At 38.3% G+C, this 14598-nt stretch overlaps 1 protein-coding gene across 1 annotated transcript in view; it reads left to right on the forward strand.

The window, feature by feature from the left end:
• CHSY3 (chondroitin sulfate synthase 3) overlaps window positions 1–11741 on the forward strand; it is a 208344-nt gene extending 196603 nt beyond the window's left edge. The window contains exon 3 of the mRNA XM_009321244.1: window positions 9763–11741. Coding sequence (XP_009319519.1) covers window positions 9763–11328 — 1566 coding nt within the window. The 3' untranslated portion in view covers window positions 11329–11741. The remainder of the gene's footprint in view (window positions 1–9762) is intronic.
• The last annotated feature ends 2857 nt before the right edge of the window (window positions 11742–14598 follow it).

Consider the following 14598-nt stretch of genomic DNA (forward strand, 5'->3'; position numbering starts at 1 on the left):
GGTGGATCCCATCCGGCCCCATAGACTTGTGAGTATCCAGATGACGTAGCAGGTCGTTGACCGCTTCCTCTTGGATTATGGGGGGTTCATCCTGCTCGCCATCCCTGTTTTCCAGCTCAGGGCGCCGAGTACCCTGAGGGTAACTAGTCTGATTGCTAAAGACTGAGGCAAAGAAGGCATTAAGTACCTCAGCCTTTTCCTCATCCTCGGTGACAATGTTCCCCCCCGCATCCAATAAACAATGGAGATTCTCTTTGGTTCTCTTCTTATCATTAATATATTTGTAAAAACTTTTTTTGTTGTCTTTAACGACAGTGGCCAGGTTGCGTTCTAGCTGGGCTTTTGCCTTTCTCATTTCCTCTCTGCATGACCTAACGAGATCCCTGTACTCTTCTTGAGTCGCCTGCCCCTTCTTCCACAAGCGGTAAACTCTCCTTTTTTTCCTGAGTCCCAGCAAAAGCTCCCCGTTCAGCCAGGCCGGTCGTCTTCTCCGCCCGTTCTTCTTGCGGCGTACAGGGACAGCCTGCTCCTGCGCCTTTAAGACTTCCTTCTTGAAGATCGTCCAGCCTTCCTGGACCCCTTTGCCCTTCAGGATGGTCTCCCAAGGGACTCTCTCAACCAGCGTCCTGAACAGGCCAAAGTCCGCCCTCCGGAAGTCCATGGTTGCAGTTTTGCTGCCCCCGCTCCTTACTTCACCGAGAATTGAGAATTCTACCATTTCATGGTCGCTAAGCCCAAGACGGCCTCCGACCACCACATCTCCCAAATCACTTTTGTGATCAAATTTGGCAATGCTTTTTTTTTTTTTTAAATAATATTAATTCTGTAAATAATAATTCAAGTATATAAAACAGCTAGTGTTTCTGTAGAGTGTGGTTGATACATATTATAGGTAACTAGTAGACCATCATAATGAAATGAAGCGTGCTATTTTAGTGATGAAATATTTTAAGGACTTGATACAAATGCTGAAAGAGTTCATTTTTATTGTTTCTAAAATGCTGAATGAAAGTTATGAAATACATCCTAAAATTTGTGAAATACCGCTTATTAATCAACTCTGCACCTGTCTCATGCTGCATATAAAAAACAGAAATCATTGATATCTAGGTCTTAATATTTGGAATGAAAATTGATTTTCTTCACCTTCATCACAGCAAAGTATTTAAGGGCTCGGCATGAGAGCATTTTACTGTACTACTTGTTGATCCTAGAACAATCATCATAGCATTTACAGTCTGAAGACAGAATTTCAGTGTGTAAAGAATTGTATTTTTTGAATTATTTATATAGATACTACTGTAGGATGTTACACAGCTTCAAGTTCTCTGAGTTGTATACAAAGCTGTTAAAAGGACATCTTGTCTTTAGGAAAACTCCAGCCAAAACGAACTGATTGGGAATAAATGTTAACTGTCAGCAAGCTCAGACAAGAAAAAACCAGCTAGTCAAAGTCAACACCTTTGACACAGTTCTTCCAGATCTGAATTTTTTTTTAGAGCTCACTGACAAGTAGCAAACAGTTATCAGCTCTCCTTTCTCCCAGAGGTGGAACAGTTTACTCAGAAAGCAAGGCAGCAATCTCTTAAATCTTCCAAAGGGGTACCGGCTATCAAATACTGGGCATCTTTCTTTAGTGCAGGAATAAAATCAGAATCCCTATTTCTGGGAGAGCTTCCAGACAAGGTACCTGAGGCACAGCCACCACCAGTGAGTGAGGGGCAGAGCCCTGGGGAAGGGTGGTTGTATGGAGCACTGCAGCAGCCTTTGCGTCGTGGCAGGAACCTGGACGAGATCCAGTTTGGCAGTATGGCCCTGAGGGTGTGGGAGGGTTTGGCTTGCACAAGGGTGGATTGGCCCTTCACCTGACTGGGGGGAGCCCGAGAACAGTTTTATCATTTGGAAAAGTTTTAAGCATGGACCTGTTGCCTAAGGAAGTGCACGTGTCCTGCCAAGATCTTCAAAAGGATATAAAGTACGTGCATGCTTCGTGCTGTCACCTAGATGCAATAGCAGGCAATGCTACTGTGATAAATCACCTTCAGTAATGAGGAAAATGAATGGCAAAACTGCAGATGGCTTTACCTGCTGGATGGCAAGTATATTCAGTTAGTGCTGAGGAGGGCATGTTCAGCTCCCAAGACTCATGTTGTAAACATGTAGCTGGTCCCAGTGCACTTGCCAGTGTTTCACTGGGGAACTCCATGAGAATGTGGATGTGCTTTCCTCTCCTGAGCTCTCTCAATGACATGAGGATGTAGGAACAACCACAAGTCTGAAGATCACTGGATTACACAAAGCTTAAGCTGTGATAAGAAAATTAGTTTTACCTTCTCTGTGATCACTTCTCCTTTTTCATCCAGAATAGGGAATGAGTCAGATTTTCATCATCATCAAAACCCCTGAGCCAGCCTTTTTCCTTTCACATGCCAATGGAAAGAAGATTGGCAGTGAGTGGGGGGCTGTTGTTCATTGTCACTGTTGCACTGTTACCAATTTGTTAATCCCTCACCCCTTCCCCATTACCTGTGGTGCTCCTACTCTGAAGGCTGGTTTGTGCCAAAGAAGGGGATTAGTGACACCAGGCAGCCCAAACCTGAGCAAGCTGAAAGGGTGACAGCCTAGTTTCCTTAAACCTGTTGACTTCTGAAATGCAGCCTTTTCCACAATTGTTCCACTTAGGTAATGCAGAGGGTAATTTAAAATGTTTTGCTGTTTTCTTGCATGTATGCTGCTGTACTTGCATGTCAGTAGTGTTTAATTTGTCTATTTATAGGCTAAATTACAGAAGTTCAAGTATTTACCATTCTTTTGCTAACATATGCTTATTTTGTCTGTACAGATTCGTGGGATTTTATTACATTGTGTTCTTGGTGAAGTATCCCTATGGCAGGAGGGTTGCTAGAATCATACACAAAACAGCATAACTTTATACATCCTTCTTGTACTGTTTGTCCTACATTGCAGGAAAAGTTTGGGATTTGGAGTGGGATTTTTTAGTTTAAAGCTATAAAGAGATGAGACGTCAAAAAAGTCTACTAATATTAACAGAGCAGCACTGTTTCATGAGCACTTTATTTTAGCTTTTCTTGATATCATTTGGCACAGAGCGTACTGAGCTGATTTCGGACCAATGGTTTGACTAATGTGAGAAAGGAGGTGGCGGGAAAATGGACCAAAAGGGTTTGCTATTAACCTTTATTTATTAATCTCATTAAGGTGAGGGCCAGCAGAAGAGTTATAAATAATTATTGCACAGTTCTACTTTTAAAGAGTCTAAAAAAATTAGCTCTTTTTTATTTTGATCACTACATATCATACCTAGCTAATCTGCAGATAAGAAGTTAGATCCCTTTCTATTGAGTGAACAGTCCTAATGCTGAAGAAACTATTAATTGAATTTGTGGTGTGCGTTTGTAATTTTTCTGCTTACTAACCCCTACATATCAGAGCTGGAATCAATACATCAAGTTTTGTTCATCCTGGGGACGATGTCAGCAGGAGGACTGTTGATTCTGGTGCTTAAGTTATTTAATGCATCTGTTAATGATGTGTGAAATGGAATAGTATTCAGTGCTTTCTTCTGTGGCTGTGTTGGCTCAAACTTATTTCTCTAGGAAGAATTAGTGGATATGCCTTTCAATATGCAGCAAGATGTAACTCTTGTATAAATGGCATTTTACTATCACTCAGATTATAATTACAGTCCAGTTTCCCTGTTGTTTCTGGGTGCATCATATGCTAAAGTGATGGGCATAACCTGAAGATAGCAGCAGGTTTTAAGCCCTTACAATAATTTGGACAGTGAAACATGAATCCTTGTTCTGTTTTTGTGGCAAAATGCTTCACAACATTGTTACTCAGATGCATTATAAACTACAAACAAATGGTTGTGTTATAAAGCTATTACATTACCAGTCATCGTTTTTACAGATATAAAGCTGTTTTGTTAGCTGTTACACTAAGTGGAAACATACTGTTGGCTGAGGACTGTGAATAGAAAGAGAGTTTTCAATGTAATGTCTGTTTGTAGGAAGGTTGGCTGCTGCCAATTAATAATATGTAATTAATTCTTATTAAAAACCAAACACTGTATCATTAGGAAAAATTGAATGGATCTCTCAAGTCACTGATTCCCCTACTCACAAGCAATCTAGTTTTTTATAACCTGATTAAATTGTATGCATTACTTGTATTGAAAATCTGATATAAACCCTCTTCTTCTGACAGATAGAAATTTTCCTTTCATTTCCTGCCCAGGTAAACCTAAGGCTAGTTTCCTTTCATTATCTCTCTCATTTACTTAATGTATTTAGAGACAATATGATTATTATCCTTCACTTTGGAAGGTTAAACAAGCCAAATAATAACATTAACCTCTTCTCATACGATAGTTTCTGGTCCTGGGAAATCTCTTTTCCATTGATTTAGTCCCACACATTTGATAAAGATGCAGGTTCGGAATTGTGTGAAATTGTCTGCTGTGTCTTTCAGAAATACTCTGACTGATGCAACACAAAATCTTGTTTTCCTTTTCTGTGGAGGATTCGCACTGATGTTTCATAATCTCCCCATGTCACTTTACTGTTTGCTAATATTCTTATGTTCTCCTTATTTATCAGTTATTTCCAGTTTAAAAAGTCAACTTTCCTAAGATACTTAGTCACCTACTTCTTAAAACCATGGATGTGGGATTAAATGTGTTGTATTATTATAACAACTGAATTTCTGCAGCGTTGCTTCTCCAAGTTCTCTGGCTCCTTTTGAGGGGTGTCTTCTTCCTATGGACGAAATGTCCCTTGAAGTCACTGGAAATAGTGAATAAATCTTCATGAGAGCTAAACTTAAAAGAACAGGGTGAAGAAAGACCAGGAATAGTTCCTGTTCATCTTATTTCTAAATTTATTAAAAGTCCAGTTTAGATAAAATGGTCAACAGTTTAGTCCTACTGTAGATTTAGGAAAAGCTAGAGTGGATGGAGGATTAAGTTCCATGTCTTCTCTGTTAAATGGGAGAAATTGTTCTTAAACAATGCTCAAAGAAAAATTGTGTTAATTTAAAAAGCACCATTTGCATTCAGTCTTTTAATACGTGGTAGTCTTGCAATAATCAAGTAGGTTGGTTTGGGCTTTTGTGTATATGTAATAAGAACTTTCCTTTTTTATTACATCAGTAAATCACGAGATTACAATGATTTCAGAGCTTGCAATGCAAATTACATTGTGCTTACGTATTAGCTATTGTATTTCTCTGCCACGATAATAAAGCATTGCCTTTATTCTAATTTGTTTCTTCCCCTTTTTTTCATTCCTGTTTGCAGTTCAGAGTGCCTCAGAGCACGATTAGATTATTCACATTTCTTGCCAACTTCTAGTTTCAGCTGGCGTGAAAAGAGGCAAGCAGAAATCCTTGCCAACTCTTGCATTACTTGTGCTGTAAGAATTGTTCAGAAGACAGCAAACTCTTCAGGAAAGTCACAAAGTCATGCAGTATGAAAAAATAAAATGTTGTGCCTCCATGTATTATATTGAATTGAAGCCAACTTCCATTCATTGCTTTCAGTGAACATGAAGTGGTTGTATCATGTCAGACTAAACGTTCATTTGACAAAATATCCTCTCTCTGCAGTAAACAGTAGAAGAAGCTGAGGCAGGGGTGTAAGACAATAAAGACATATTGTGATATAGCCTCAGCTGGGGCTTTAGGAGTCTGCAGTACAGCAATGTTGTGGAGAAAGTGTACCTTTGTGTTTAACGTAGCAATGATGGAAGCCTCGCACTAAGCTGTTGGCTCAGTCTTTGAAGCTATGCAAAATTTTACCATCAGCAGATTGCTGTGCCAGTAGGTTCTGTGGTTGAGCTACGTATTTCTTTTCCTGTTTTTGAATCTTGAGAGCATCATTGTATGTTTCATAGTTCTTTATGTGAGAAGAGACAGTGACTATTCCTATCTGTTTCCCTTACGGTGCTACTGACTTTATAGATCTCAGGGTTGGCCCTCTTTGGACTACTCCCTTTCACCCTCGTCATCTATTCATCTAACAATCCACATGTGTGATCATCTGGTGGCATTGGTTATTACCTTTCTACTCACATGTTAGCGATTTCAGATGGGACATCATGATATTGACAAGGTACCTGCCCACAGCCTTCAAGATTCAGGTGCACTATGGACACAACCATCTAATGATGTTTCTGATTCACTCTAGGCTTGTCCTCATGGTATTTGCTTTTCCTCTCATCACTACTGAACGTCAACATGACATTTGCACAGAATTTCCTACTGGGTAACTAGGTTCTCTTTCCAGAGTGCTAACAGCTTGCACACAGTCTGACATTCTTCAGGTATAATTAGGATTGTCTTCTTCACATATGCTTTGCATTTATCTACAAAGAATTTAATCTGCCATTTTATTACCTAGCCATTCAAAATCTTGAGAAATTTTGCAGGCAGGTTTGCTTTTACCATGCTGAATAATTTTAATTTATATTCAGTAAATCTCACCACTCCCCCCAAATCACCTCCTTTTCCAGATCACTTATGACTGCATTGACCAATTCAGGCCCTTGCACAGATCCATTCTCCAGGAAACTTAATCATCCTTCCCTTTGCCTTCTAGGCTTGACCACGGTGCTTAGAAATTTCAGAGCAAAGTTAAGATCACATTGAATTGCTTTCATCTAGATGATTATAATTTGAGTTGTAAAAAGACATTTTTGTCCTGCAATATTAAAAACTAATTTCTGTGTGGCACCAAGATTAAAATCTGCTATCTTCAAGAAGATTTTATGATTTCAGTGTCATATTTGTTCTGAACTGTTTTCTCTGTATTAAGATCTATTAAAAGTGTTCAATAACATCATTTAAAATGGATTAGTACAGTTTTGTATATGTGTGATGATATTGTATTACTGAGTTGATTCAAAATTTTTTTTAATTGCTGCTGTTAATCTGTTGTTATCAAAAGCAAAATCATTAGTATAATGGAGTACATCCTCTCACTCTGATTTCAGTGCAGCATATCTAATAAACCAAGGCATCTGAAATTGGAATGTAATAAAAATGCAGTATTTATGTTAATATAATATTGCTGTTAAATGAGTGCTGCTAATGAATCTGCTGTGAAGCTGAGCTTGAAATAAGTCAGGGGTTACAGAAGAATTTGCACAATAGGAGGACAGCATTTAGTTTTACAGCGATAGTTTGTCATCTGTTAAAAATCTTTTGGATAAAATACATTATACTACTTTAAATAAAACTTACTGTGACAATTCAGGTACCATAAGTTAAATGTGTGAAGGTAGTTAATGGCTGTTTCAGTTATACTCAAATACACTTCTTCGTTGTGGATGAAGAAAAACTCAAGTGATTCTTTGTGATTAGAGGACTTACGAAAGAGTGGAGTTTCAGGGTTTGTGGGGAAGGATGCTGATACCATTCAGCAAACAAAGAGCCTCCCCTTCTTTCTTTTGTTTTCAATGTTATGCATTTTCTTTTTCTTTATTTTCCTCTAAGGGGATTTTAATGTGAAATTCTAAATGTGAAAATCATGGAGTCAACTTTTTCCAGAAGAAGTGGAGAATACAGAAGCACAGTCACCTTGCAGAGCACACAGTAGACAGCTTTAAATAAAAGGGGCCAGGAAAGGAGCGTGACTTATAACTGGAGAGATGGAAATCTCACATCATCAGCTGATCTTTTTTCATTATTCAAAATGTAAATTGTAGAGGGAGAAGGGAAAATGATTCTTCCAAAGAGCAAATATCCTGACCTAGCCCTTTCCCAGGCACTTTTCTCTAATTCAATCCCTAATCTTTAATCTGCCTGTCCTGCCAGTGTCCATCTCTTGTCCTCAAGGAAGCCATATTTTGATTTTGCGAGCACTGCTGGTTAAACACTGACTCGGTGCCGATGGTGTTGGTTCCTGTTCTCTGTGAGAGCAAGAAAATTGCCCAAATCTGATTCATCTCATCTCACCTCATGTGACAAGCAAAATATATACCAACCTCCCAAGACAGAACAAATGTGCTCCGTCAGCTTTAGGTAGGAGTTCTGTGAATAAGGAGTATTTGAGTCATTTTGTAACTATGTATGTTTTTTCACGCTCACTCTCGCTTTAATATAACAGACATATCTGTTTTATTAAAGGCAAATTTAAGATAACTTAAGGTAGTTCTCAGAATTAGGCTGTTGCTTTTCTCCATGTTATATGACTGTAGCCTCAAAAATGCTGACCTAATAGTAGTAGCTATGTTTGCTCAAGCAGAGTCATTTGGGGTCTGAATGGGATGGGAGGGAGATTCTAGAAATTTTGTATTAAAATTCCATTTTTCTAAATATGACTGTGTATTTCTCATACATGCTAATGTATTTTAAATAATTGTCATGGTTCTTAGCTTTGTTAGGAGTTACTTTATATTTATTGCCCTATGCTTAATATTACTTCTAGTAGCAAAACCTCTGTTCTAGAAAGAGTTGCAGTAAAATGAGCTATATGTTTTGAGTCTGAGACATTGTGTCATCAGACCTCACCTCTCTTGATTTCCTCAGTGTATGAAAGACAAATTTCAGTACCCATCTCAAAATCTGATTATAGCTTAAGCTTTCAACACCTCCTTGAACAACATTTTCTATCTAATTAGCATGTTCTCCTTATTTATTAATTACAGACCAGTCTGCAGATGAAAAAGAGCAGCCTCTTCTCCTTTATCTGCTACTCATGGGAAATAATTCTGTTTCTCTGGACTTACTAGTGTTAGCTTAGCAAAGAACAGTGGGTCTTAAATGTATTTATGATGTTAATACTTTGCTCCTCCATATCACTTCCCATTTAAGAATAAGTATTCATCACATTAAATTAATAATGAGCTAAGTTTTCTTTTAGGGAGGAAACTGAGTCAGAGAAAGTTTTATGATTTGCTCATAGTTTAGCTGTTAGCACAGAAAGGTATGAAGGCCAGATACTTTAAATCTTAGACCTGTGCTTCAGCCATAAAAGGTATCTCTTCACTATTTAGAAGATATTACGATTACTAATTTGACAGAAGTAGAATGTCTTTTCTTGCCACAGAAATACAGTGGAAATTACTCAGGGTGAGTTATACTAGCATGATCTATAGCTTAATTGACGTACTTTATTACATGTATCCCTGCCAACACACATATTCCAATGGTTATATTTCAGTCATTGAATTCTTTGTCCGCGTGGAAAAAAAAATAGCTTTCTTGAAATGAAGTCCATTCAGTTTTTGAATGTTAAGTAGCACTATCCATTTGCCTATGTCTGTAGAAAATACAAGCAGCTTTGTGCTCCATAGACATAAATCCAAGGTCCTCTTAAAAAACATCATCAGTGTTGCTAACCTTTCAGTAAGGATCTGTGCTAATAAGGGTTTAGATATAGGTGAAGACTCAGTGTTTCATGCATAGCAGCATTCAGCCTGCACCTAGGAACTCGGAAGTGTTACCTACAGAGCTTCAGTTAAGTGTTTCATTTAGTGTTGCAGTTAGATGAAGTAAAGATAAACCCAAGATATCTGCCCTTCTGTTTAGTTAGAGGACAATATTTGCTTACTGTGAACAGTACTGAAACTGAGACCAAAACAGTGCAAGTAATTCCTACTGAATACTTTAAAGTTCTGTGCCTAAAAATAGCCATGATCTATAAGAATTGGTAATGATTAACAGTACCGATATGGGTCCTTTTGTTGGTAGAAGTGCTTCCACTTAATGTCTTTTTTTTGTCTTTCTCTCTCTTTCTAGATGCAGCAATTGTTCCATGAAAACTATGAACACAACCGCAAAGGTTACATTCAAGATCTTCACAACAGCAAGATTCACACAGCCATAACACTTCATCCAAACAAAAGACCAGCCTACCAATACAGGCTGCACAATTACATACTGAGTCGCAAAATTTCCGAACTGCGCTATCGGACCATTCAGCTCCATAGAGAAAGTGCCCTGATGAGCAAGCTCAGTAACAGTGAAGTAAATAAAGAAGATCAGCAACTGGGAGTGATGCCATCTTTCAGTCATTTCCAGCCACGTGAACGGGATGAAGTCATTGAGTGGGAGTTCCTGACAGGAAAATTTCTTTACTCAGTGGTAGAGAACCAGCCACCCCGGCAGAGCCTGAGTAGCGTCCTGCGGGCTGCACTGGATGACACTGTGATGCAAGTCATGGAAATGATAAATGAGAACTCTAGATCTAGAGGAAGGCTCATTGATTTCAAGGAAATACAGTATGGCTACCGCAGGGTGGACCCTCTGCATGGGGTGGAATACATCCTGGATTTACTGCTTTTGTACAAAAGGCACAAAGGAAGGAAAGTTACGGTACCGGTGAGACGCCATGCTTACCTTCAGCAATTGTTCAGCAAACCTTTCTTCAAAGAAGCAGAGGAGCTGGATATAAGAAGCCTGCTGGAGGATACCAACACTGACACTCAATCTTCCTCTTTTCTTTCAAATTCTTTGAAGATTTTTTCCTCATCGTTCCAAAGCACCAAAGACATCGGGGGACACAGTGACAAGAAAATACATATTCTTGTCCCTCTCACAGGAAGATTTGACATTTTCTCAAGATTTATGGATAACTTTGAGAAGACTTGTCTGATTCCCAGGCAGAATGTAAAGTTGGCAGTAATTCTCTTCAGTTCCGAGTCAGGCCAAGACTCCAGCAAACACATAGAGCTAATGAAAGAATACAGCATTAAGTATCCTAAGGCAGATATGACCCTGATTCCGATGGCAGGAAAGTTTTCTAGAGGTTTAGGTCTTGAAATGGCCTCATCTCAATTTGACAATGGCACTTTGCTGCTGTTCTGTGATGTTGATCTGGTATTTACACCAGACTTCCTCCAGCGATGCAGAGATAACACTATTCAGGGAGAACAGGTTTACTACCCTATCATCTTTAGCCAATATGATCCAAAAGTAATATATGGAGGCAACCCTCCAGTTGACAGTAGTTTTGTTTTCACAAAAAGAACTGGATTTTGGAGGGAGTATGGATTTGGAATTACCTGTATTTACAAAAGTGATCTACTTACTGCTGGTGGATTTGATACCTCAATTCAAGGCTGGGGACTTGAGGATGTAGACCTCTTTACGAAAGTGATAACATCTGGCTTGAAGGCTTTCAGAAGTCAAGAAGTAGGAGTCGTCCATATTTTTCATCCAGTTCAGTGTGACCCCAATTTAGATCCGAAACAATACAAAATGTGCTTAGGGTCCAAAGCAAGTACATTTGCCTCTACGATGCAGCTTGCTGAACTCTGGCTACAGAAACATTTGGGTGTCAGGTACAATCGAACTCTTTCCTGACATCTCAGCCTATTTGGCCTTTTTAGGGGAGTTTACCTCATTATTGTTATTATTTGATTTTGCTGTCATAGTTTTAAACTCCCTCTTCGTTGTCTTCCAAAGACTGTTGACCTCAAACGGGATGAGTCTGCTGTTCACTGATGTTTCTTATACCTACTGAACTGGTGAGGTGAATTCCTTCATATTTCCTTTATTTGAAATTCAGTCAAGTCATGGCAATCATATGATCCCATGGAGCACATCCATCACAAGAGACTGCATCAGAAGAATGTTCTTTTTCAGCTTTGGGATGCAGTATCATCTTTGTTGCATTTCTCAGATTTGATGTGATACAAATATTTACTGGTGAAGGTACCACAAAAGTGCTTTATGCTTCTTCTGGGGATGGAACTCTATAAGATAAACTTGAGTTTTATAATTTATATGAGGACTTATATGTATAAACGCTACTTTTCTTCATCTTTAGAATTTTTAAAGTAAATAAATAACTATGGTTGTACCTTTATTTAAAAAAAAAAAAAAAAGAAAAGCTGAGGAGCTACTTGCAAATACAACTGGTACTGGCTACCAAGGTCCTTAAATGTCTTATTATAATAACAAACTCCTCATTGTTGTTCACTGTAAGTGTAAATTAACTTTATTTTCACAAGGAACATGATATAATCAAATGCTCATGTACACTTCAGAAGATTTGTGAACCAACATCCTTCATTTGCAGGCAAGAAGAAGCTATGACTTAACACGGTCATTTATGATAAAGTGCAGGCCTACAGTATTCTTTTTTTGAAACACATAGTATAAGTTGCTGTTTCTGTTTTTAGAACGAGTCTGTAATACATAATTTTCTTTCACATGCCTTTCATAAAGCTGCACTTGATACAGTGTTAGAAGTTAAAGCTGTATCTTTTTTTTTTACATTTTCCATGAATATTGGTACTCAGTAGCAATTTGTTGTTAAAATTAAAATAATTGTTAAATAATTATTTAAGTTTCAAAATTTACTATTGCTGGTCAAAGTTCCTTGCTAATATATTTATAATAGTGGAGGTTATAAGACTGTGTTAAGATTTATCTCTCTGGACAGCCTGAAGTTGTCATATTGTGGATTCACGGAGTGAAGTATTTAAAATTATACCAACATAAGAATAAAACCAATTTCTGTATTTTAGAGAAACGTTTATATAGGGATATATGTGTGTGTGTGCACGCGCGTGTGTGTATATCCCTATATATATATAGATATAGAAAGAGAGTCATTTCAAAATGTGTTCTCTTTTCAGTTCAGGCAGCAATTTGTTACAACTGTTATTTTTGCCACATGCTTGCAACCTTTCATGTTATACTGTGGTAAGAGCTCAAAGGCATCCAAGAAACCATCAGAATTCAGCCAAACTTAAATTAATACAGCGGGTACATCTAATAACCTCAGTACCCTTGATTTCAAACTATATTTCAAAGAGAGCTGGGCAAGAAAAAGTAAGCAATTATTGAATTTAAGTTTGTAAGTTTTTCAGCTGTAACTGACTCCTTCTGTGTTTCCTTTGAAAAAACAACCAAGAGATTGGAATTCACTGACACATCTATTTGTTTGAAGATATCCTGATAAACTTCCTGAGGCACAAGGAGGATGTGTAGGTCAGTTAATGTCTCTTATCTGCGGTTCTCTCTTCTGGATTTACCACGCAAGGAAAAAGGCATCCCTGAAAAGGAGTGAGTAAACTCAGAATTAAAGGGCTGGCCATAGCTTTTTTGTATGCTTTAAAAAAGGCCATCCCCATTGCCTTGGAGAAGGTAGTAATTGTGGTAGGTGAGAACAGATAGAAGGTAATTCATGCTTGTCTGCCCTCCCCAAGGAGAGCTCCTGGCTTGTTATTCTCCTGGAGGCTCTTGCCTTCCTAGCCCAGTATTGTTAGCTCAAATGTCTGGAGAAGGTAAAATTCAGTATTACTTATGAAATAATTCTTGGAAAACGCTCTTTAAATTGAGTGCAAAGGTCACACTTTGTTCAATTAATACAGAGCAAGAACAAGGAGCGTACAATTTAGTTGGTCAATCTCGACTAACTGATGCAACTCAGACTGTAAATATCAAAACTGAATGCCTGTTGATAAATGTTGGTGATTATTTCATAAACATGAAAAAAAAATATTTACAAAGACATCTAAGGAAATAATTGTCTGTTGGGATGTATTCCAGTGCTTATTTCAATTACCTAACTTAGTGGCCAGAAAGTATTTTCTCAGCTCAAAGTAAAATAGTAGATTAGAACAAGAAATGAAACCAATCATTCAGTGGGGATAAAGATGTATACAGAGGGCTTGCAGGATCAGGTCCTACATGATATAAGCAAAATGCTAGTATTTACCAGTACAAATATTTATTTAGTGTCTGACTGATTCATTTGTTTATATGATGAATTACTTTGTTAAAAACCTGATTATAAATGTTTATTATGAAATATTGCATTGTCTTTTGAAATAACTATCCTGAGATAACTTGAGAACTTGTGTTAGTTTGTTTAAGGAATAATATGCCTTCTAAGGAGATCATATTAAAAGAAAAAAAAAAAAGCACAAAAGTGTTAGAGTAATGTTATGGATGTATAGATTAAGATGGGAATGTCCGTGCTAATCAGCTGTTTGCTTTTGTCTAGTCTGAATCATAATCTTGATTGTAAAATGAAATTTCTATGTGTATGACATTCCTTTGTAAATGCATAACTAATGAATTCACAATAGAACATAATGACCAATTTTTTCGAAACCTCCTTACCCTGGGAATAGGTTCCATGGTTTCATTGCTGGGAAATGGGTAGTGAACTGCTCACACTTTGGCTTTTTGGACACTGCCTTTCTTAAAAAAACTCTCAGCAATCCCCACACAGAAACCTCAGAAATCCCCATGCCACCCCGATCCTGACATGTTTTCCCATTCACAGTACTTAATTTAACAGAGCATTTGCATCTTCTGGATGAAGGAAGAACATCAGGTTGGGCTTGCTGAGTATACTCTGCACCAGGGTACTGATTCTCAAGCTGGAGAAAGGCAGAGGGCCGGGGGAGGCGTGAGGCTCAGCCGTGGGAGTTGGCGCCTTCTGCCTGAGTCACCTCCTTGCTGCCACCAGCACTGCCAGATGCCTCTCCTTGGAGCTGCGAACAGGCAGTGCAAGCCAGCGCAGGAGAAGAGCTGCGCTTGGTGCCACCAGCTGCTTTTGGGGAGCAAAAGGGCTATTTTAATCAGGGCTTTGGAGGAGTGAAAGGAGGATGCCGA

Source organism: Pygoscelis adeliae, unplaced genomic scaffold (assembly GCF_000699105.1).
Source record: "Pygoscelis adeliae isolate BGI_AS28 unplaced genomic scaffold, ASM69910v1 Scaffold73, whole genome shotgun sequence".
NCBI lineage: Eukaryota > Metazoa > Chordata > Aves > Sphenisciformes > Spheniscidae > Pygoscelis > Pygoscelis adeliae.